The 25911-nt window shown below is 39.1% G+C and overlaps 1 protein-coding gene across 2 annotated transcripts in view; it reads left to right on the top strand.

Moving 5' to 3' along the window:
- Positions 1-270: 270 nt before the first annotated feature.
- The window catches only part of LOC110481181 (serpin A3-4), a 53889-nt gene continuing 28248 nt past the window's right edge, over positions 271-25911 (top strand). Inside the window, exons 1-2 of one of the 2 annotated variants that reach the window (XM_085580677.1) lie at positions 271-1450; positions 1557-18203. In XM_085580677.1, coding sequence (XP_085436803.1) covers positions 18192-18203 — 12 coding nt within the window. In that variant the 5' untranslated portion in view covers positions 271-1450; positions 1557-18191. Of the gene's footprint in view, positions 18204-25911 lie in introns of both variants that reach the window. The other variant, XM_085580676.1, reaches the window with a different exon arrangement.

Here is a 25911-nt window from a genome sequence, read left to right as displayed (position 1 = left end):
AAATATATTCATGGCCAGCTGACGCCCATTTCTCCTTTCACCACCACTGTCCCGAAGCAGAAAAAACCTCCCTCTTTCACTTCCACCCCTTGATGCAAAGATAGCATGTCTCATTTACTCATTCTGCTGCACTATTCTAGTTAGGTCATTTCTATTTTTCTCCTGTAAGGGCATCTCCATTCTCCAGGGATGTGCTTCTCTGAGGAAGCTGGTCACAGATTTTTGACAATGAATAGAAAGTTTTACCCACACTGTGCCAGTGTGAGCTCTTGCCAGTGCCTTGTACAAGCAGCATAGCCCAGCCTCAGCGCTGCTGTGAACACCTCAGTTGGGAACAGCAGCTCACACTTGTGACTTAGCTGTGTAAGAGCACACTTGCATTTGTCAGAACATGAACACTGCAATTCACAAGCAGAAAGATAGATCAGTCTAAGAAATAGGTTTTACCCAGTATCCAGTCTCACAGGGAGAAAATTTTAGTTTTCAATGGTATCATAATCATACCACTCTAATTAAAGCTGCCCACAGAATAATTTGTCCAACATGGTTTTATCAATCACCTTCACATATGTGAGCAGTCTTCTTTACCAGATAGGGCATATATGAGATTGTTTCCTAAGAAGTAACACATTTGTATATAGTTAATAACAACTGAAACCGATTTTAAAATGTTTGGTAGTAAATTTGAAGTACTTAGGAGTTGGAAATCCTTTTTTTACCAGTAGATGGCACAAATCAGCTTGGTTTGATTTCAGCTCATGTATAGAGTACATTGAATAAAGGATGAATTGAAATAACAATCAAATTCTTCTACTTGTGGTATCCAGAGGAATGCAAAAATTATGAACAGAGAGTAGCATTTATATATTGTGTTATATTTTTCTGGTGGGATTTTCAGTTAAAATAATTTATCTGCCTATGTGTCTTAAGGGACTTTGACCAGATTTTGGCCTATTCAGACCTAAGCAGAAATGCCAAGGCAATCAGTGGGTTTGGATCTGGTCCTGGTTTCATGACTGCAAATCTTCTTGCTGTCTCTAGATCCTTTGCCTTGCACACAGAGCAGATTTATGTTTGTTTATTTCGTTGGTAGGGTGGTTTGTTTTGTCTTGTGAGACAGAACACACTCTCACACTAAATCTTTCATTTCAGCTGTTGAAATACCAGTTGGTGAAGAGTTTCATCCATTAAATTGCCAGTTCCTTTTAATTGGGCTGATTTTAGCTCAGGGCATTTGGTACTTTGCAGAATGGCTCTGTATCTTGGAAGGCTCATCTCACACTGAGATGTGGAGGAGTGATTCTGACAGAACTCTTGCCTCATCCACCACCCCTCCCTTGCCAACCATGTGGCCAAGTTTTTCACGGGGAATCCCAGCCCTGGTGACTGGACAGATCGGCTCCTTACTTTGCAAAACAGGGCCATATTACAGAGCAAGGGGACAGTCCAGGTCAGCCAGCTACCTCCCTGTCCTCTCAGGTGTTGCCTCCACCCTGCTGACAACCCACCATGGCCCATCTTCTCTCTGTCTCTGTCCCTCTCTTTGCTTCTTTCAGGTCTTGTCACTGTAGGTTTCATCCAGACAATATCACAGCACATTTGCTTTAGAATACAAGACCGAAGCCTTTGTATGACCTAATTGAAGATATGCCCTGAAACAGGAGCAGATTCTAAGGTAAAAATTGGATATGATAATTGGCCTTGTTTGATACTTGATTTTTTCAGTGTGACAAGATTAATTTTATTCCGTTGTTCAAATGGGAATTGCAGTTCAACCTAGTTATTCTGTAAAAGGCAATCAGTAATTGGATTAAATAATTGTTTTGGTAAAAGGGCTTGGAACAACAACACAAGATCTTGAAACAGTTTTACTTTATTCAGTGAAGGGCTGATAAATAGCTACTTGTTTTTGGGGTGAAGAAAATCCCTCAGCCAATTTCTTCTCTCATAAACAAAATTTTAAAAAGTCTCCTTTGAAATGTAGTGAGTCAATAGTACTTGGACAGACATTTATCCAGTTATGAGCTGCTAAATGAGGACATTTTCTTACCAGGGGAAACAGTACATCATGTCATATAATAAAAAAGAAAAGGCAAAATAATGATCTTTCTTCCATTCCTTTAATTTCTTTGCATGCAATGAATATATTACATTTTGGCCAAGGAAGTCAGTGGAGAAAGAAGGCTTTAGCCAACAGCATGCAAGAGTTGGGTTTAAGTCATATTCTAGCTTGAATGCTCTTTTATTCTCCAGTATAATGCTTTTATTCTCCAGGTGAATGCTCCAGAATGCTTTTATATTCTCCAGGAGGGGGCTGTGCTGGGACCTCTGCCAGCGTGTGCCACTGGGGACACTGTCCTGGAGGAGCTTAGGTGTTAATAGGGAGGTGTTCAGGAATAATGTTCATTCCAGAAAAACCTCAAAAATCCCCCCAAAAAAAACAACACAGAGGTGAGGATGCTACTAATTCAAACATCCTTCAAATGATGTTGCTTCCCAGTTCATGGAAGATGACTCTGACTTGGTTCAGGTGTGGAAGATCAGAACATGAATTAAAAAATAGATTTGTTTCAGGAGCTGCAAAAGTGAGAAGGCAAAAGTCACTCTTTGGTGATGTGGGTGTCTTGGGTGGCTGGTAGATGGCAGTAGCACACATTTGTGTTGCAGAGGTGATGTGTGTCTGGGCAGGCAGGTTTCTTCTGGAATTCCTGCCTGAGTTCTGACAGCACAATGTGATGGACAGTGTCTGCACATTTCCTGATACTGACCTCCGATCTCATCCCTATTAGGGTGCTTGAGTTTTCAGGATGAGAAAACAACTTCCCATTACTGTAAACAGAAGGTGTATTTCAGTGTTTTTAAAGTCTAAAGGTGCTTTGTGATTCTTTGAGGATGAAGGATTTTGTACAAATTTAATTACTAGTGACACTTCAGAGTCTGCACAGCACAAAATACTGCATGGGCAAAACTGGTCTTAAATACGAGAACAGCCTCTCAGTGCAAGGCTTTGGATATTTTTATGGATGAGACTATTTTTAAAATGTTCACAGCAAGCAGGGAAAATTAAATTCAGTGTCATGAGATTCACTGTGCAAACGGAGAGAGAAAACACATAAAATCCATCCTGGATGATCATCAAAGCATGCTAATTATTTCTGTTAGTTGTGCAGCACCATTTCTGATTGCATTTGTAAGCTCAATAAAAGGCAGTGTGCTTTACAAGGGATTAAGATGAAAAAGAGGGTGTCTGCCTTTCCCTGTCCTTGAGGTGGAAGGAGTTTTATATACAAGGAGCTGGTGAGAAGGGGAGGTAGAGGGAGTTCCCGAGGAAGCAGCGGTGCCAGAGGCATTGGCATTATGAAAATGAAGAATAAAGAGTAATTAAGAATGGGGGTGTAGGGCAGGGATGAATTTGTGCAGGGTCTGGAAGATTCCCTCCCTCTTGCTTCTCCTGATTTTCAGGCAAAGGCATACTAAGTCAATCTTTGCTAAAGAGTGTGAATATTGCTCTTAAAATTTCTGACTGTCAAAGTACCACCTACCTTCTTTTTTTCACATGGCTGAAAATGCAAACTGGGCTATCCAGACTAGACACTAACTTCATTTTAAATCTGCTGCAGAGCACTTGCATTGTTTTTATACACTAGTCATGCATATATACACCTCACACATGAAAGCAGAACTATTGGTACTTGAATGGTATGCTCACAGTATATTTGTGCAGTATAGTCATGGGGTTTATGCAGATACAGGCAGCTGAATTGTTACTAGGGAGTAACAAATTAAAGGAGTGTATGAGGTTACAGTGACCATGAACTGAGCTCTGTTCTTTCCCAGAAACTGATAAGGCAGCAAGTTTCAGAGGGTGGTGTGAGGCTGTTAGAAAGATACCCTTTGGGAAGGCTTCATCTTTGACACTTCACTCAAAAGAAAGGATTAAAAGAGGAATCTCATGAGAATACAAATACCATTTAGAAAACTCTTTAGAGTAACCAAGGAGTTTGCCTCCTCAAGTAATGCTTTCTCAGCTGTTCTTTAATGCCTCTGTGTGCTTGCTGTCCAGGCTTCTGCCACAGGGCAAATCTGAGGAAAGAGGATATCTCACAGCACTGCTAGATTTGTAGCTTGAGGCTGTCTGCATGGTTTTGGGTCAGGTTTATGGTAGTTGTAAATGACAACCTTAGTAAAGACACTTCAGGCATCAAGGAGCCAGTTATCTGATCATGATAGGGTGGATTTCTGTGCTGGATTTCTGTGTGCCTTTAACAAATAACAGGTCTGGCATTTTTCAGTGAAGCTATATCATAGCTGCTATAGTCTGAGTATATATTGAAGAATAAATATCCAAGACGGAATACCAGGTCTGAAATCCTCTATATCTGGGTAGCCAGCCCACTAATATCAACCACTCTCTTCCTAGGTACAGAGGGATGAAGCTTGCTAAATGACTTTCCAGAACCTCCTGGTAGCAGTCACTCTACACCTGTTTGTTTATGAGCATCATGTCTCAAGTTAAAGCACAAGAGAAAATGGCCTTAAGTGGCAAGATTCAGGTTAGATATTCATAAAATATATTCCCCTGAAAGGGTGGTTAGGCACTGGGATATGTTACACAAGGAGGTGGTGGAGTCACTGGCTCTGGAAGTGTTTGGGAGGTCCGGATGTGGCACCTGGAGACATGGTTTGGGGTGGTCATGGTGGCACTGGGTTGGCAGCTGGACTGGATGACCCTGGGGGCCTCTTCCAACCTTGGTGACTCTGTCACTTGTTTCAAACTCAAGCTCTACCAAGGCTCTTAAATGAAAGTCCTGTTTTTACATTTTTCTCTCCTTTATCTACCGAGAAAATGAGAAGTTTTTATGGAACCAGCAGTTAGCAAAAAGTCATGTCCATTTACCTGGTACAAGAGAGAGGGAACACTGGAAACAAAGTTTTGAGATGCTGGCAGGTGTTATTTTTTTATACATATGACCAAAATACTGAAGGGGAGAAGAAAATATATATTTGGAAGATGTTTCTCATTTAAAATGGTAGATAATAGAGAGTTCTCAAGTTTGTTTCATAAAATGTATTTCCAAATATTTTGAATTCTCTGCATTTTGGTATCTTGTTTTCTTCATATTCTCCTTTTTTTGTTGCTTAGTGTAATAGGGCAAGTATTGTCAGAATATGTGATATTATTTTCCATTTTTCTATCCCATTAATAATTATTTTGTAGCTTTTCTGTTTTGGGAAAGGGTGTATGGTAGTAAGGGGGAGTAGTAATTTAATAACACGCTGTTCTAATACCTTTCAAAATTAGTTTCTATTTTCTTTATTTTCCCTATTATCTTATATTGGTGGGTATTTTAAGATTCCAAACTGAGAAAATATTCAAAATCTTTAATAGGCCTAAAAAGAGAAAAAGGAAGGATGAATCCCCAAAACTCATTTGTTGCTTTCAGTTAGCAAAAATAAGTAAGGGGGATAGAGAAAAAATTAAAAGTCAACAGCCTTCCTGAAAGAAATGTGATGCCTTGTGTGACAGTGTTCTGTGTATGCAGTATTGTCTTGAATTTTGTGTTTTAAACATTAAAAAACAGGTTTTTTATTTATATCTCTATTCCTCTAATATTAAATCTATATATAGTATTTTTTTGGCTATGCTAGTTACAGGTATAATTTAAAATTAATATGAACTGTTAAAATTTGTAAAGGTAGATTCCAAGTCAAAAGTTGCTTACTGCAGCACAAAAATGTACTTCATTTGACAGCCTCTTACACAACTGTGTCTGATCTAAGGCTCTACTGGTATGTTTCAAACTACACAAGTTTACGTTGTGAAACAAATCTTGTGTTAGACATGCTCTGAATGTTCCCATGGTGTGAGCACACAAAATGCTTTTGCATAGTTTAGCTCTTAGGTACACACCTGTTCTGTTATTGGTGTCTAATCTCCATAAACAATTTTGTCTAATTATAATCTAATCTTAACCTATCTAATCTTAAATTGCATGTGATTTCCTTTAAACTTGTTTTTCTATATATTATTTTAAATTGATATTTTATATATTTAGAATTTCTATATATAACATTTATAATTTATTTTATCTATTATTATCTGTTTCTCATATCACAGTCTTTCTTGTGGATTAATTAGGATAGAAAACTCCATGAATATTGTTCTGACTGTGGCTATAAATACTATGTGCATATGCTTAAATGCCACTCTACTTAACCAACTGAGATTAATAATACAACTTTCAATGTGCAATAAATTTTAATTAATGCAGGTACTTAAACATTAATACTGATATTTTGCACAGCAAAAAAAGTAGTGCATGATGCTTTTTAAGGTAGTCCACTAGTCCAGAAACATGTGCTAAGACTAATTGATAAACTCTGCCTGGTGCTAACAGCTGCACTGCTGACATGTTATCTTACTAGCTTGTCTTCCTCTCTCTTATCTCCCATCCCACAGTTTTCTATAGTCTCCATGCTTTTTCACATAATCACAGAGTAGTTAGGGTTGGAAAGGATCTCTGGAGGTCACCTAGTCCAACACCCATGCCAAGGTACTCCCATATCAATTTTTGGTACAGGTTATGCTTTTTCATTGCCTGTATTTGGCACAAGGACCTCCTAGGTACTACTGAAGTGCTAGTACAGTAATAATTGGATTGTACAAGTATTTGGAGCTAATATCTATACTACCTTCCAACACTGATTAGAAATCAGACAGATGGTGATAATTCTAGTTATCTTTTGTGGAAGTAAATGTCTGTAATGAACCCATGTAAGTCAATGCTCTGCAGAGGACATTAGTAAATACACACCTGTTCTCATGCTGAAATCTATATCCTTGAGGAAAAAAAATTCAGTTGTGTTTGCTAGAGGGGGTAGACTGCATCATTACTGTTAGATATATTTTTATTTGGTAAAGCCAATGAAGAATTTCTAACATAGAAAATGAGAAAAAATTGTTAATGAGAAAAAAGATCTCTTGGGAGTACAATTTTTTTCTGGCTAGTTTTATTAAGGGTTGTGATGTAGGTTCATAGTAAACATTTTGTTACCTTTTTATTGCCTAGTATCAAGAAAAGTTGGTTACTTGAGATCCAATCACTATTTGCATATGAAATTGTCAAGGTTCGTGAAGAATTCACAGTACTTCAAAAAGCAAGGTGATAACTGGACAGCATACTAGTTCTACAAATGTCTTTAAGAAGGAATTAGACAGACAAAAAGGTAATGAGAAGAAGTTGGATCATGCAAGAAGGAACAAGGACGGACAGAGAGAGAAAAGGAGCAGGTCAAGGGAGGTCATCCTTCCCTTCTACTCGTCACTGGTGAGGTCACACCTGGAGAACAGTTGTGGGTTCCCTAGTACATGGGAGACCTGGAGCTATTGAACAGTGTCCAGCCAGGAAGATGATTGACCATCTCTTCTATAAGGAAAGGCTATGAGAGATGGGATTGTTCAGCCTGCAGAAGAAATGGCTCAGAGACAGATCTCATCAAGTGTGTAAATAGCTGAAGGGCACTTGTAAGGAAGATATTGGAGATAATTTGGAGATACTCAAAAGCCATTTGGCCATATTCCCATTAAGCTTCTCTAGGTGACCTTACTTGAGCAGGAGGTTGGACATGGTGACTTCCAAAAGTCTTTTCCAACCTCAACAATTCTGTGATTCAGAGCAGAGGAAAAGTGCATGAGGGTGGAAGAGGGGCTTGTTGAGCAGGTCTCCAACATGGAGAACATTATACAATAATGTTGTATAATGTAGGAGCAAGCTAACAGGCAGTCCTGGAGGAGAAGAATATGCTGAGTTGGAAGTGCAGAAAGCTGTCACAAGATTTTTTGATCTCCTCAGCCCCTCAGTACTACCAACCTCCATGCCTGTGGTGGTGCCTATCAGGTGGACAATTCTGAGTACATCCTTCCCCCAGTGAATATATCCAGGGAGCAAGGGAGGAGTGTGTTGGTTCCAAGTGCTCCTAAAAGTGGGGAAGTAAGATCAAACAGTGCTTGACTTTCTGGTTAGAACAGCTGTGCAGCGGGACACCAAGGAGCCAGCAGCTGCAAGTATGTAAGCCACCTGCAGATGAGCAATGCCAGAGTTTAAGAATCACAGTGATAAAGTCTTGTAGATAATCAGAGATGGGACTACGCCTAAAGGAGGAGAGAAAACAGGACGTACTCCTGGAGACAGTGGGGCTCCACCCGAAGGTTCCTGTTGAACAGGAAATCCCCAAGTCCCATCTGTGCTGTATGCAGCCACAGAGTTTGCAAAATGGGTAAGAAGGGGAATGTCACAAAAATTACCAGCAGAATTAATTGGAAGTGCAGTAGGAAGTATATACATATGTGTGTGTGCGTGTGTATACAGGTATGCACACATACCTGCATCCTGCACAGCAAACACCATGAGATCTTAAGCAAAACTGAGCAGCAGTGGACAATATGGGTGTGCCTGGTGTGTAAGCATTTGTTGCAAGATGCAGGGAAATAGAGTATTGAAAATGTAATTTTAACTGTGAGTACCATAAAGCAAGATATTACATTGATAAGAGCTGCATGGATGTTCTGTGTATACCCTCTCTCCTGGACTTCAAAAAGAAGAAGTGCAGCAATCTGACAGTGGTACCCCATATTACTGATTACCAGTAGGTTGTTAGGAGCAAACCAAAGGATGTATTGGTGACAACAGGATTCCTCTTGTGCAGTCCAGCTTCAATTAGTTCATTCATACTGTGACTGTGTGGTTATCCAATGGGAGTCAAACTAAAGGTGTGTGATCAGCATCTTCACTATTGTCTCTGCATTTATATTGTGGTCCAATGTGTCTTGCCAGATCAGATACTGGTTTCACAAAAGGCTGTGTGCCATACATAGAATGAGTGGTGAGAGACAAGTGAACTTCTTATCCTCCAGCATATCTTTAGAAGCCTATTTTCTCCTGGGAATGCTTGCAGATTTTCTGTTTGTTCAGGCCAGCTCATTCACTAAGCCACTGCTGTATTTCTTTACCACCTGTAGCTTCATATTCTTGTATCAAATGGTTGTAGAAAATCTCTTTTTCACTAATGAAGACTGTGGTCACTCTGTGCAGGACCCAAGTATCATCCTTTCACCTGATAGTGGCAGAATATAGTTGCATCTCCTTTCATCCTCTGGGAAACAAAAGGGACCTTCAGAACATGCTAAGATGTTGGGAAAGTGGCCAGATACCTTCTACTGAAGAAAAGAACTGAGAACAGGGGAAAAAAGGAAATGCTTCCCTTGAAATTGCCTTACAGATAATTTTTCTTCCATTTCCCAGTGCAGCTCTCCACACAGGCAGCAATACAAGTTTCTGCTATCCTTACAGCTGGAGAAGATGTGAAACATTATGATAATAGGATAAAGTAGCATACAAAGATTACTTTACAAACTGCAAATTAATGAATCTTTAATTGTTCTCATGAAAAAATGAACCTCTGGTGAATAGAGTTTATATTCAGTCAGTTCATCTTCTTTGGTAGACAGGGGATATTCAGTAGTTTATTTATTTTCAGTAGGTATATGCAAAATATATAGCTTAATTTTGTGCATGGTGGTTAGCTCAGGTCTGTTTGCTTAAATAATATTGGTGTGTCCAAGATAAATATCAGTTGGTTACAGTGATTTGGTGCTTTGATATCTGCATGGTGCTTTACTAGTGACAGGCATGGCTCTTATCACCAGATTTGATTTTTTTCATGGCTTTTGATGATATCAGCAATGGAGATGCTGAGAAATGCAAGTTTTTCAAGTGGTGTTGCTGGATGCATTTCATGCAAGATTTCAACCTATGTCAAAATAAGACTATTTAACAACATTTATTGGCTTTTTTACCCCATATCACAACATGTTTTGCAGTCAATTGTTACAGCACTAAGCAGAAAATGTTAAAATTTTAGAAGCTAGTGACAACAAGACTTTGATTTTTTTTCTTAAATCTCGGAACACTTTTGTCATTTGAAAGAGTAGAAAGAACGACAAAATCACAGATCTATAGTAATCTGTAAGAATAATGAAAATGGCACCCCTGGGGATAATTCTTATCATTAGGAGCAGCCTGGACAAGGTACACATTGCTCTCTTGCAGCTTGCAGTTTGCTGTTCTCTGGTAGAGCAGACGCAGGTGAGATGTGGTTGACAGCTTTTCTGAGATTGATGAGAACACGCTTCTAATCATCCTAGAAGATGACTCTGGCTGCTAGAGGTAATCAGAAATTTTTTTGATGGCTTTAGATAACTTTTTTTCCTGAAACTTCCACAAGACCCTGTGCACGTCACATCAAAGTTTTTGAGCAAAGTCATTCAAAATGGGAAATTTACACATGGTGAATGGGCAGCTCCGAGTCAGTATTTTTCTGACACTGAGAAAAGTTCTCTGCAGATGAAACCTTTTTTTTTTTTTTTTTTTTTTTTTGCAGTAGCATAGTAGCGTGGCCTTCCCTGTCACCTGCGTAATCATAAATTACCCAAACACGAGCATAGTGTGTATGAAGTGATGAGAGCACAACTGGCAGTTTTACTCCCTAATGCAGACCATATATTTTGTATTGGTGAGAAATTCAGAACAGAATCTCACTCCTCTACAAACTTTTGCAGTATTCCTTATTTGTAGTTTTTACATCCTACATAAGATTGGCATAGACTCACCTCAGGAAACAGCACAGTGACAATACAACACTGTTGCCATGGAGTATAGTCCTTACAGAGTCTGTGATCTCCAAGTCGATGATTAATTTGATTTGTATTTTCTATAGAGCAATTATTTCTATATAACTGATTTGATGCAACCAGCTTCACAAGTAAAGAGCCTGGTTTCTTAAAAGTGATAAGACTCATTAACTTGTTGGTTGTGTGGTGTCTTAACTGCCTAAGAGAAAATGCACATAAAAAAAAAATAAACTACTTCCCTGGCATAGATGGTCAGTGGTAGGTTGTGGTTAACAAAACAGGAATGATGAATCTGTTCTCTGCAAGTTTCCAAGCACATGATAGGATTAGTGTATATTCTGAATGATGTATGGTTGCTTAACAACTGTAACTCAGCACCTGTATGTTGTGTACAACACACAATAGTCAGTCTGTAGACCCCTCAATTTATGAAAGGTTAAAACAACTGAACTATACCCTGTTGTTCAGACACTGTTTCTATACCTCATATCTAGTGGTTGCCAGCTGCTGAGTGAAATGCAAGCTCTTTCTGTTAATTTCCATTGCTCCTTCCAACTCTGGATGGAGTTAATGCTGTCATAGGACCAATCATTTTGTGCATAAACTGTATTTTCATTCTGTCCAGTGAAACAGAAATGGACGCTTTCTTGGAATCATAAATGCCTCCATTTTCTTGGTAGCCCCATCACCATTAAGAGCAGCCTGGGCTTGGCTAATTATGGCATTGTCATTCACCCTCAAGTAATTAACAAATGCATTTGCAGTCTGAGGATGGGAGGGAATACTACATAAATTTTAACTGATATTATTCTGAGAGAAGAGCTCCTGAAGCACCATTTAATTTGAATTTATTAGTATTATAGTGGTAATTGGTGCTTATCATTTGCCTAGAATTTGCACAAAGCACTTGTCAAAAGAGGTGTAAAATATCTGACCCAGTGAATTTGTAACCTAATTTTAGGCAGTCCAGCTTCTCAAATGAATTAGAAATAATTCTAATTACAATTAGAACTAAATCTAATTCTAACTAGAAAAACAAGAAGTGAAAGGAATGAAAACATGAAGCTCGTTGTAATAAGACCATGTATTAAACAAGTTTTGTCTTAAGTAGATAGAAAGTGTAGGAACGTTCTGAGAAAATAATGCAGCGTAGGACAAGGATGTTATGACATCACATCTACATGCACATGGAAAACAGCAGAAGTACAGTATATAAAAGAAAGAACTATTTAGCAAACCACAGAGGAGGAGAGAGTGCACAGAAGTCAGGGTCCTTTTGGAGGTCCATCGCAGCAATGTAAGAACTTCTCACATTGATGTTTTCTTTGACTGTCCTTCACTCTCTGTCAAGCCTTAGTGAGGATGGAATTCTACTGATGTTTGGCAGAGAAGGTGATAATCACAATAGTGGCCTGTAATATCCTTTATCAACAAGCAGGTAGGAATGAATCACAAAGACACTTGCTCATCTGGATGTTGTTACAGCTTTCGAGTGCTTAAGGATGCCATCTTGCAATATTGGTATCAGCAATTTCCCTTTCTATCTTCAGTGAAATCAGGCATGGTTCTTGTGCCATCAGCATTTAACATAATAGCTCAAAATAGTTACTCCTTGGGCCTTGAATCTTTTATTGTGTATCTCATCACTGTTTGGTTTTGACATCACTAATCACCAACACAAAAAAATCCCTGTGCCTACAAACTCTTAGTTTATTAGAGAAAAGAAGAAAGATGAAGGTAGGCAGGTTGATGAGCAGCAGTGGCAGCAATGAGACTCTGCTGGCCAGTGTGAGTGGCACCGTTCTCATGGAGTGAACATTGCAACCATAGGAACAGCATGATCCCTCTTCACCATGGAAGCGTCATAACAAAGGAAAATATAAGGAAGATTTTAAAAAGAATAACTAAATTATAGAATTATTTTGGTTGAAAAAGATCCTTAGGATCAGGTCCAACCACTAAACTAACATTATCAAGTCTACCACTAAACCATGTCCCCAAGTGCCACATCCACGTCATTGAAATACCTCCAGGGATGGTGACTCATTCACTTTCACAGGCAGCTTTTTCCAGTGCTCGACAACCCTTCCAGTGAAGAATTTTTTTTAACATCCAATATAAACCTCGTGGTGCAGCTTGAGGCAAATTCCTTTTGACCTATCTCCTGTTATTTGGGAGAAGAGGATGACCCTCACCCAGCAACAGCCTCCTTCTAGGTGATTGTAGAGAGTCAAAAAAAATCCTCTCCAAACCTCCTTTTCACCAGAATAAGCATCCCCAGCTCCCTCAGCACATACAGGACCTCTGCTCCAGACCCTTCACCTGCTTCACTGCCCTCCTCTGGAGTTGCTCCAGCATCTCAATTTTTGTCTAGTCATGAGGGGCCCGAAACTGAGCACAGGATTTGACATGTGGCCACACCAGTGCCAAGTATTTCTATCACTGCTCTTGGATTTGTTTAGCAAAAGACCAAGCACTTGTGACCTCAGCTACAAGTTTGTTGAGCAGTCCAGAAAGAGTTGTTTAACTAGACTGTTACAGGAATGTCTTTGAGGAATGTATTGAAGGAAAACTTAAGGAGGTCAGAAAAGAAACTGATCAAGTCTTAGAAATCCAAGGAGAACAAAACTGTCTTTTCCCCTCAAGCCTTGAGATCCCTGTCCCTTATATTTTGCTTAGTTTCTAATTATTTAAGGCTAAGTTCCTGCAGCTATGCCCAAGCTTCCTGTTCATCATTAATGTCACTCTATCCAGCCTCTGAATATGATTTCCTTCCTTGAAGGCCTGGTTTCCTTTGTTCTTCTCTGCATTTCTTGCAGAGTAGTTATTCAGCTGGTTTCTTTAGACTTCATCCAACTAATTGTGGCAGAGGTTTTTGAAAAGGTTATCATTAAAGTTATAACAACTCATTACTGTGCTTTGTCTGGGAGAGATTTGATGCAGCCTTTGTAAACAACTGGTGAATTCCCCATATAATAAGATCTCCCATGATTCAAGAGTTTTTTAACAACTGTGTAACATCAACCTGAATGTATATCTTGTACATAGACTCTCTCCTTCCTTTCCCATAAATCAATGGTTATGATGTACCTATTGGCTGCAGAAGAATTATTAGATATTCTGGTAAAAATGTCTTCATCTGCAAAGAGAAGAAACAACACAAGCAGAGAAAGCCCAGGTAGAAACTATAAAGGTTATGTTCCAAGAGCTTCAGGATGGAGAGAAATTGTCTCAAGTGGGATGTTTTTATCATGGGAGTGGTCAAAGCAAGCTCAAGTGAGGGGATAATCTGAGGGAGTGTGAGAAGTTACACATGGTAAAAAGCAAGTGATGAGGAAGTATATGATGGAAATCAGGACAGACTGGGCTATAAAAGCAGGTGAAGGTTAGGGCACACAAGAAGAGGAAGCACTACTTTCCAGGCTGTCCAGGCACACACTGGTCTCCGCCCAAGTCCAATAGATCTGGAGCTATCCCTGGAGTTGTCAGGGAGAATCGAGCAGTCCTGTGTTCCATTGTGTTAGTAGGCACATGACATACTTCTGCTGTTACCATGATGCCAACATTTGCTACATCAGATGGTATCTTTGGGAATCGTATTGTTTGTGCCTTACATTGCTTTAAAGTAGGTACTGGCACATATTTTAGGCATTTGTTTCTGTTATGAGCTTTATCTTGTGGCTTGACCTCTTTTCATGCTCTTTGGGCTGTGCCTTCCCCCATGACAAGGGTGTGGGCAGGCCTGTTAACTTGTGCCATAAACACATTCCTTCAGGGTGGTACTGAGGATGAAGCAAGAGGTTAATAGGAACTTCTTCAAATAGTTGCAGAGTTTTGTATGGCGGGATGTACACTGTGCTCTTGTATCCTATCCTGCCGTACTGGCCCTGCATGCCTCACTTAAGTAAATCTCTCCAGTCATTGATGTGGGTGTGTCTGACACTCTGGCATTGGGAGGGAGTTAGGGCCAAGCCTTATACGTGGGGATTGTTTAACTCTAGACCTTGAACTGGCTCCGTGCTTGCTGCCCTTATATTGACACAGAGCAGATGATTGTAGCTTTGTTGAGGTCATGGAAGGTGTTGTTCTCTTTGGCCTTCCTTCTTGGGCCTTATGGATCTCTGTGTAGTTCAAAGCAGTTATTTTGCACTGCATTATTGCATCATGATGTTTCCTGAATGACCAGACATTTGTTTTCTTTTTAAGCCACAAAATTCCAACACAAAATGAGAGAGTTCATGGAGCAGAACAAACTAATCTGCATGGAAAAAAATTCAAGTTAACAAGTGAAGGTAGTGATGTAGTTAGTCAGCCAGTTTAAGACTGTGTGGGCTGGAAGATTCAAGCATTCAAATAAATACTCTTTTACTTTTCTGCTAATCCCTCTCTCCTCCCTCTTACTTTTTTCCCCCTGACTTCCTCCTCCTGTGAGCTACTAATTGGTGTAATACTCTATAGGGAATGTCTTTGATCTGAGATATATATCTTAAGTTAGAAAAGTAGCTAAAACATGGTAACATGTCACTCCAAAACCATTTGGAGTAGTTTCTTTCTGTGCTTCTACTCTATTTTCTACCTAAAAATATCCTTTAAAATTTAAGATGATTCCTGCAACATTTACTGAGATGAGGGTAAAAGCTGTCTAAAGAATAATACTCTCACAAGGCTGGCCAATGGCTTTTCAGCTTTAAATTTGATCTGGTTTTATAACTAAATATCAACTAAATATAATTTGAGCTTTGTGTGTCCAAAAAACATGGCTGTGGGTAAGTGCAACTGCAAAGTGAGTTAATCCACAGATGTATGAACATCTATGCTGACAAGCATACTAATTTTGTGCATGGCAATATTAATTTGCTAATCTTTCACTTACAAATGCAACTGTATTTGGAAAACAGAGCCTTTTTCAGACCCATGGGATTTAGTATAAAAACATAACCCTTCAAATCCCAAGCAGATAAATTGTACTCCCTCATTTATATGTACTGACTCATTTATATGATAAATATATGTATAAATGATAAGAAAAAATATAGCTTGACTAGTTAACAGAGTTCCAATATGATAAACTTGGTTTACTACAGAGGGTAGTGCTTGGTCATTCAGGGTATAACTTTGTGTGGTTTTGAGGGAGGGAGCATCATTGGCCTCATATATGGCAGTTCTCCTTCATGCTAGGAACTTCTGAGTCCACAACTCTTTCAAAATCTTGAACTTTTGAACATTTACTTTTGAAAATCAGAACGTGGTTTTCAATTTCACAAGAATGGAATATATTGTTATAAGTTAGTTATAAGTAGCTGTCTGCCTAGAGCTATATTTTCACTTATGGCTTCTAAATTTTCACTTTTTAGTAAGTGAAGTGTCTTGCACTTTCTATAAACATTTCATTTTGTCATTCATCAGGAACAGTTTCCTTGTTTTCTTTGAAGAGTGAAAGAACATCCATCTCCAAGCAACCCAAAGGATACCTTCATGGACAAATTACCATGAAGCAAGTGAGGGTGTGGATTTACAGCATGTTACTTACTCCACCCAATGGCTTCTCTTTATGGTATATGTAAGGTCCTTGCCTCCCATCCATTGAGGTGCAAACTGCATTATCCTCAGTGGGGCTGGGATTGCATGGGCATCCAAGAGAAGTTGCTTCTGTGTACTGTAATTTCACAATCTGTTATCTCTAAGCAACTTGTTTGTGTGGTGCACTCTTGCCATAGCAAAAGGTTGCACACAAAGAGAAAGGGAGCTTAGAAGGATATTCTTGCAACCCAGCACTGAGTATTGCCTTAGTAAGAGACAAAGCATGCTTGCATTTACGTGTAGTGTAGCATATTTGTTATTGTGAAACTCCCTTGTGGGGTGAAATGTCCATGAGGAGAGTTTTAGGAAGAGATTTTAGCCAAATAGTATTTTATATTGTCTTTTTACGGAAATATTTTTTTGTGTGGATTAAAGACATTGAGTTATTCAATTATTGCAAGAAGACAAGGAATGTATTTAGTATTATACATAATGAATTATTGAGAGATTTGGAGAAATTTGTGCATCTTAAGCTGAGGTTGATTTTTTTTATCTTCTACAAAGTTCTTAATGAGATTTTAAGAAAGCAAATAACAGTACTATGAACAGTTTTAAGTTTTTTTGTATAGCTAGACAACTGACTATATGACATGGGTAACATATTTAACTTAATTTTCAAAAGACCCTTGTTTTCTCTGTTTCCCTTCCTTCCTTTGTCTGATTTTTCTCTTATTCACTCTAACTTGTCACTCAGTTTTTCAATGGTTTCAGTTTGTTACTCCTTAATATATATTTATAACATTTTTCTAATACCATTTTGTTTGTTGAAGAGGACAGAAGAAATTATATAATAAAAGAAATCAAATCAAATCTATACCTATAGTAGTTACTACTGAAATATCTGTAACTATGGCATAATTATTAAACCCTATGATCAGTGGGTATCTAATTATATAATTGTATTTATAACTTCAGATTTCCTTTCTCTTTTTTCTCCTTTACTTCTGAAAAATAAAAAGAAAAATCTCAAAATATTTTCATATTTGTGCATCTATTTTTTTAAAGCATTGGAACTGCAGTTTCCAGGGAATGGGGTTTTGAAAATGTTTATGCATATAGAAATAATTGTCCTTTGCTTCTAAATGGGCTCAAATTGGTTACAAGCCTGCATATATGCTGATGAAAATTAAATTTCTTTTTATACTAAATACCTTTGAAAATTTGGCATTTAAAAGTTCATTCAGATTTGAAAATGAGACATAGGCTCTGAAAATATTATTACACTTTTGCAGGATGCCTTCCCATCAACATTTATCATGCTGAGCCGAACTCTAGAGACTGCTGACAACGGTTGCTCTATCTGGAGAATGTGTACTTTGGCAAGCCCAGGTTTTCTTTTAGAAAAGTTCAATAATTGGAAGAGTATTTTTAGAAGGGTATTTTTAGAGGAAGTATGAAAGGAATTCATTTAAGCTTCCAGACCCATTGGATTAAAATTGTCAGAGGACAAGAACAAAATGTGTCATTTAGTGTTTGGAGTTATTTAGAAATATATATTAATCAGGACATGATGTGAAGAATAGCACTGCCATGCCTTTTTATATGCAATATGTAGCCCATTTTCTCAAGGAGACCATAAAAACTGCTCCAGTAATCTTGGAACTGATCTCACCACAAAAACAGGAGCTGCTGTCTGTTTTTTTCCTGTGTTGAAGTGTTTGCACAGGAGTATAAGAACCACTTCATTGGACTCTGCCATATTTGCATTTGCATGAGTGATCACTCATTTGCATGAGTGACCATTGTTACCCTGCAATGAATGAAAGGTAACCTGCACCAAAATGAAAGAACAGGAGGTTTAGTGCATTTTTACTGCTGGACTTGAGCACATGTACAGGAGCTCAGCAGAGAGTATCAGTTCCTGCCATGCTTATCTTGCAGTAACCTGTTCTCATTTCCATAGGCTCAGGAAGCTATTGCAATGGGCAAAACTGTAAGTAAAGCTTGTGTTATGTGATGGAAACTCTGAGAGATTTCAACATGATTCCCTTGAAAATCTTAAAAGGCTGTAACAATTGGTGTTTTCACTGCCAGCTTCAACTTGAGTTTGATTTTGTCTTTCAGCAGTGAAAATAGGATGATAAAGCCTTTCAGGTTTTCAGGTTGTGAACAGCTGAGGCAAATTGTAAAATCTCAACATAATTTTGGCATTCCACAAACCGTTTGTCATCCTGCAGTTTGCCCTGCAGATAGCTGGGCAGCCAGGGGGAGTGCAGGACCCCAGCAGGACCCAGTCCACACCCTCCTGAAATCAGGGACAATTTACTCTCATTAGGTTGCTTGGATGAGAACTTCTCCAGGAAAAGCAGCCACTGCCAGATGAGTCAAAAAATGCAATTTAAAAAATTTATTTTCCTCTTCTGCAGCTGCCAAAGCTCCTCCTGCTTTAGTGTTGCTAAAGTGTCTCTTCACTTAACAGCTCTTGAGCAAGTGTTGTGTTTTTCCTTTCCTTTCCTTTCAATGGGCCACAGCCCATTATTAAGCAATTTTTAAAATACATAGATACATAGATCTATAATATATACATTCTTCAATGATTAGCTTATACACTGATTGAATGGGAAGAAGGGGCACTTGTCTGTGGGAGGTTTCAGTCTTATTATGATTTGAGGAAAACAAATTTACTGGATTTTCTTGTTGTTTTCTTTCTCTAGAAGTTATGTCATGTCTCTTCCGCTTCTGATACTTCAGAATTTTTCCTAGCCAATTCACCTTTCTGGTATTCCCACATATTCTCCTGTGCTCAGGAACCCACTTGGCACATAGGGGAGGTGACAGAGGAAGGTGCCCAGCAAGACAAGGTGGTGCCTAAGATCTGAAATACTGTTTGTGGAACAGTGGAAATATCCAGAGTAAGGATACCGAATCCTCCTTCCAGCAGTGCAGCAGGAAGCATGGCAGCTGTGCTGTGCTGGTGATCATGTCTCTTCCAAAAATCCCAAGTCACCCAGCTTTCTCATGCCCAGTGTCAATGCAATTATAATCTCTTTGCTTCCAAACAGGTTTAAAGGCATATTTAGCTTCTGAAGATTTTCACAGATTACTGTAAAAAAAAAAAAGCATTTGTGAAATAATTGAGCTGAATCATTTGTGACATACACCATCTAGTGTGTGTTACATGGCAGTTATTGTGAATGCAATTCCCTTTTCATTTAGTATCACAGTTATAACTCACATTAGTTGTTTTGTGTTACACCTCACACTTTCTGTGTCCAGCAAGTTAAACTATTATAAGTACAATTTTTATCACTAGACCTATTCTTCCCTCCTCAGATGTATTAGCCATGCTGCAAAACAGATCTAGTCAGCCAGAAAGAATTTACTAGCTACCTGACTAATCAAGCGCAGTGCACCTCTGAAGTCCTTTGTCTCCCTCTTCTAATACCATTACTATTTATTCCCTTTGTTTATTTTCCTAGACTTCATTTTCTTTGCTACTGTCCAAATTGCCTAACAGAAACCTTCTCAGACAGAGCAACAAATCCTATCCCATTCTCTTTTTCTTTCAGAATTCGGAAATGTGTTTTAAACCTCAGCATATCTCTCTGTCCTTAGATGATGATCTCCATGTACCACTCATGATCATTAATTACTAAGTGTGATTTTCATCATGATCATGAAGAGAGGGATGCACTTAACGTCCCAAATAAACAATTTAATTTATTTAGAGATGTGTAGGACTGATGTTTCCTTAGCTATATCTTAAAGATATTAAAGGTATTCAGAGTGCTTGTTTTCTCCTAAATTAAATATCTATCCTTGACAAATCCCATTTTGCTCATTTGCTTGCTGATTGCTAAGTGCAAAGCCCAGATCAGAATTAAAATTTTCAATTTCTAAGAGCTGATATAATGGGGCTCAGTCTTCTGACTACAATGGCAAATAGTTGCAACAGCACAGCTGGAAACAGTATAACTCCTCATACAGTTGGTGTAATGGACCAGTAGCACAACCAAATGTGTAACTGTAATATTTCACCCTAAGGCTATTTCAGACAAGTAAAAATAATACTTTGGGAAAAAAAACCCACATTATTTTTCCAACTGAATAGATCTTCAACTGCAACTTTCCAAAAGGGAAGAAGTTGCTTCTTTTGAAGTAAAAAGTGGGCCTTGCTAAGAAGTATGTTCTTTTAAGTCCAAATATGTCCTATTGAGAGGTTAACTCTCGGGTATAATCTTCATTCCACAGAGTGTTTTCCTCAAGGACACATGGTCAAGTTTTTGCTCAGTTGTTTTGTTTTATTTCCCTTTCCAATTAGTTCATTGACCTGAGACTGGAGATCAAGGATATTACATATTTTTACAGACCCTGCTTTCAGGAAGAAGTACACTTTTTTCCCTCAATTAATTTATCCATACATGTAATTCACATATTTCATCCCCGCACATCAGTTTGTTTCATTTCACTTGCTTGATTTCCACTCCCCAAAGTTTTTAGTTGCAATTTCAGAGTTTTAATCATCAAATGGGTCTATGCACCAGGATCCAATTTACAAAGAACAATTATCTCTCTGTTTTCTAATTATCAGTAATTCATCTCCTACTGCAACATTGCCTAGTGCTTCAATGAAAAATCCTTTGCATTAGAAGTTAGCAAGGGCAAGGACCCTGCTATGCTAATACAACTGCTGTGGCTTGTAAATTCTTCCGAAGTATATAACCAATTACATTTTTGCTTCTTTCTGCATTGCCCTGGATTGGTTATCACAGGAAGCATCATAAGCTAGATTGTCTTACTTCCCTGAATATGTTTACTTTGTGCAAAGTAGCTGTTTGCAGGGATTTCTAATGGAGCAAGCAGCATGCTGTGTAAAGCTCAATTGTCACATTTGAGCAGTAGTGCAACCACATCAGCATAATTATCCTGAAGCCCAGAGACCTGCACTTTTCACTGCCTCAGTTGCCTTACTTTCAGTTCTGGCATTACAAAGTGATCTGTTGCATAACATAGCAATCTCGAGGGTAAATTCCCATGGTGGAAAAATTTACATTTCAGCCCTAATTTTTCACAGGTGTTTTCCTAGTTCCCTTTTGCCTTTGATCCCACAGTAAAAAGTCTCATGGAGAGCACTATTTGCTTTGTGAGACACAGCTTCCTAATTGCTCTCATCAGTTGGTAATCTCTGAGGTGTCACTGCATGTCTAGTAGAAGTAGTTCCAGAAAATATGATGCTGAAGTCCAGATTAATTTTTGATGTTTCCCTCCTGCCCCCATGTCAAGTGCTAGTGGATCAAAAACTTCAAGTATACTACATGAGCAATAGTTCACAGCTAAATTCTTACACCTGTTTATTTACAAGGTAATTAGATAATTGACACAGTGGTATTCAGATAACTCAACATTTAACCAAACTCTTCAGAACTTGATCTTGTCACTCACAAATGAAAAGAGCTCTTATGATGACTGTCATCCTCTTCCTTGGTCTCTGTTGTTTGTGATAACAGAATAATGCTGTAAAGAACATATCTGCATGTTCTTCAAGAACATTGGTATTTCTTTGACATGAAATGCCTTGAGATATATTGCTAGTATCTGGTGTTTGTGTAAACACTGTTTTTTCCAGGTGCATGTTTCTAATGTAATTGAAGACTTTGGAATGGCCTCCAGGCTGATTATCTGTGAAGGACACAAGACTCTTTAGCTTTATTTTGAGAAAGCCATTCAGAAGGGAGGTCAAAGCTGGAGAGAGGAAGTAAGGAAAAGGAATCAAGATATTCTTAGTATGATAGTCTATGTATGATTTATTAATTTAATATTGGGACTTTTCTCTGGGTGGTGAGCTCACTTTGAATATAGGGGATTTTCTCTGTAGTGTTTTTGCCTCCACATTTACTTAAAATGTCAAGAGCTGGTGATAAGGACTGACACTGGAAAGCCAACAGCCTTAGTGTCTGCTGTCAAGGCATGGAACAATGAGATTGCTGAAACTAACAGAAAAAAAAAAGTGCATTTTCTCACCAGATAAAAACTTAAAAGCTGTAAAAGGCAACTCAAAGAGAAATTTCAAGATCAAGCCATTTATATAGCAAATGATATGAATTGTGGTTCAGTGTTTCACAGACCTCTTGGAAAGAGAAATATTTTGGGATTTTTGTTTTTGGTGGGGTTTTTTTGTTTGTTTGTACTTTTGGGGTTTTTTTTTTGTTTTTTTGGGTTTTTTTTTGGTAGCAGGACAGTCATATTTAACTGAAGGACTTGCTGAGGAGAAAGGCAGTTAATTTCATGGGAGAAATAAATCCTGGGGCTTTGAGGAGAAGTGATAAGTAAACCAATACTAGTTCTTCAATGTGATGGTTCTTTAGTTTTCTTGAGGTAAACTGCTGCCTAGATCTTGTCCTGCCCTTTAGCTCTTCCCTTTGTGTAACACTCATTCTAAAGGAGATGCTGAAGCTGAGGGTAAAAAATGTCAGTGGAGCCAAAGGGAATTTGGTAGTGAGTCTTTTAAGGTGGTAGTAACTGGAGCGAGTTTGGTGCTTGGAGAGTTTCTGGTAGTGGGTGGGGGATTTAAAAGGGTGTGAGAATAGAGGACTGGAAAGATTCAATTTCAGGGGATGGCTGTGTGTGAGGGAGTGTGAGATTTTCTCTCTTACTCAGTAGAGGAGGTATTATAGAGAGGAGGCCTAGTGTATCTAGAATTTCTTCCTTATTCTTCCTGTCACCCTTACTTCTGGCTAGGAAAGCAAGAACATCCAAAAGAGGATAGGGGAGTCAGGGTGTCCTGGTTTGTACACAGGGATTCCTGGGAGAATTGGCTGATGTAGTTGTCAAGACATTCTCCATGATATTAGAAAAGTCATGGCAGTCAGGTGAAGTTCCGGGTGTTTGGGAAAATAGAAACATTGTGCCCATCTTTTAAAAGGATAAAAGGGCAGACCCTGGGTACTACCCAGCTGTTAGCATCACCTCTGTGCCTGGGGAGGATCACAGAACAGATCCTCCTAGACATTCTGCTAAGGCACATCAGGGACAAGGAGGTGATTTGGGACAGCCAGCAGAGCTTTACCAAGGACAAGTCCTGCCTCATCAGTCTGTGGCCTTCTGTGATGGAGTGAATGCAGCACTGGGTAAGGGAAGGGTCACAGATGTAATTTATCTGGACTTCCGTAGAGCCTTTGACACCGTTCCCCACAACATCCCTCTCTTTAAATTGGAGAGAGATGGATTTGATGAATGGGCTGTAAGATGGATAAGAAATTGGCTGGACAGTCTGATCCAGAGGGTCATGGTCAGTGGCTCAGAGTCCCAATGGACCTCACTGGCAAGTGGTGTTCCTCAGGAGTTTGTACTGGGACCAGTGTTATTTAATATCTTCATTAATTACATGGATGAGGGATCAAGGGCACCATCAGAAAATTTGCAGATGGCACCAAGCAGAGTGGTGTGGTTGACACACCTGAAGGATGGGATGGCCATCCAGAGGGACCTGGACAAGCTCAAGCAGTGGGCCCATGGGAATCTCATGTGGTTGAACAAGATCTAGTTCAAGATGCTGCACCTGGCTCAGGGCAACCCCCAGTATCAACACAGGCTGGGATGAACAAATTGAGAGCAGCGCTGCTGAAAGCATTTGGGGATGCTGGTGGGTGAGAGGCTGGGCATGGCCCAGCAATGTGCACTCACAGCCCAGAAAGCCAAATGTGTCCTGGGCTGCAGCCAAAGTAGTATGGACAGGAGGGCAAGGGAGGGGATTGAGATCTCACCTGCAGTGCTGCACCCAGCTCTGGGGTCCTCAGCAGAAGAAAGACATGGACCTGTTGGAGCAGGTCCAGAGGAGGAGCACCAGGATGATTAGAGGGATGGAGCTCCCCTCATAAGAGATTCTCTCACTCAGAGAATTGCAATTGTTCAGCCTAGAAAAGAGAAGGTTCTGAAGTAACCTAATGGCAGGCTTGCAGTACCTGAAGAGATCCCTCAGGAAAGACAAAGAGGAATGTTTTGGCAGAGTGCGTAGTGACAGTACAAGGAGGAATGGATTCAAACTAAGAGAGAGTAGGTTAGATACTAGGAAGAAATACTTTACTGTGAGGATGGTGAGGCACTGAAACCTGCTGCTCAGAGAAGTTGTGGATGCCCCATTACTGAAAGTATTTGAGGCCAAGTTGGATGGGGTCTGAGCAATCTGGTGTAGTGAAAGGTGTCCCTGTCCATGGTAGGAGGGTTGGAGCTAGATGATCTTTAAGGTTTCTTCCAACCCAAACCATTCTATGATTCTATGATTCTATACTGCATGTCTCTGTTAAATCCTCTGCAGAAGAAGAGATAACAGGAGAAGTTGGGTGGGATCCTTCCCTACATCCTTTTCAAGGAAAGAAAGGTGGGAAGCTGGGCAGGAGGGAGAAGAGCTGCCATGCCGCAGCCACTTCTGCTCTGTTCCTGAAATACAGTGTTTTGTTTTCTGACAAATGACTGCTGGGTTTGCAAATAGTGACCTAATTCAAGAAAAGCTTGTAGTGGTGTTACAAGAGTGTTGCATGTATTTACATACAGCCATGCACTTCCAGTAATAGGTAAGCTATCACTAAATGTATTCAGGAAATATTGAAGAGTAAAATGTGCTTATTTGTTCATGTAGAGCACAGGTCCTTGAAGAGAGAATGTAGGCAAAATGTGACTTCTAAACTACTGCCTAAGGAGAAGGTAAAGCCTAGAAATTAAGGGAAGCATTGACCAAGATTCTGAGGACAACATATTATATCTTTCATTGAGTGATGAAAGAGAGGATTGAGAGACTGAGAAAGGGCTTGCAGAAAAAAAAAGACTTTGAAGGAAGAGAACATTTCAGCTTTTGTGGGGTTGGGGGTAGTGTTTGTTAATTATTTTGATTTATGTTTCCATATAATTTCTTTTTAAGGGAGCTTAAAATAAGAACATTCATTTTATTGAATTAATAGTGTGGGTCTGTGAGAATCTTGCCCAGACAAATGCTGTCAGGGAGAGGCTTTCAGGTGGAGGAACGCTCCAGATAGTTGTGGGAGCAGAAATTGTGGACATGACAGTCAATTCCAAACTATCACAAACTTTGATAGTTTGGTGAATTCTTCAACCTGTTTGTTGTGTAGTGCAATAGATTTACTGGTAGGAAATCCTAGGACTAAGAGAATTGTGAAAATTCCCATAACAAAATGGAGATGCCTTGCAGTGCTTACTATCTCTGTAGGTCATCTCTAACAGTGCTCTATTTAATAAGTAATAATTTTTGAGAGATTCCTCAAGACCTGAGCTGTTTATAGAAGATCATATTTACATTATTGTAAGGAAACAGATGCCCTAAATCAGACTGATCATACCTCACAGTTTACAAAGACTGCACACTCTTCCCCTTTTCAGGAGAAAGTATTACTAGGTTCAGAAAAGAGCAACTTAATACAAACTTGTTTTCTAGTCCATGTTGCCTCCCTTTTTTAATTATGGTTATGAGGAAGTGCTTTAGTTTCAATGAGACAACAAATTAAGAAATTCCTCCATCTCTTTGAAGGTATATACACACCTGGTATCTGTGGTTAAGCACAGGCTAAGGAGAGCCTCTGAGGCCTTGTTTATGCAGTAGAACACCTTGCTCATGCCATCAGTGGTTACTATATATAGCAGATAGAGAAACCTTGCATAAATAAACCTCTTTCAGCTTCTTATCTCAAAGT

This window comes from Lonchura striata, chromosome 5, assembly GCF_050655825.1.
Source record: "Lonchura striata isolate lonStrDom1 chromosome 5, ASM5065582v1, whole genome shotgun sequence".
Classification (NCBI taxonomy): domain Eukaryota; kingdom Metazoa; phylum Chordata; class Aves; order Passeriformes; family Estrildidae; genus Lonchura; species Lonchura striata.
The sequence above is the reverse complement of the archived record's forward strand: the minus strand, read 5'-3'. Positions and strand labels throughout refer to the sequence as shown.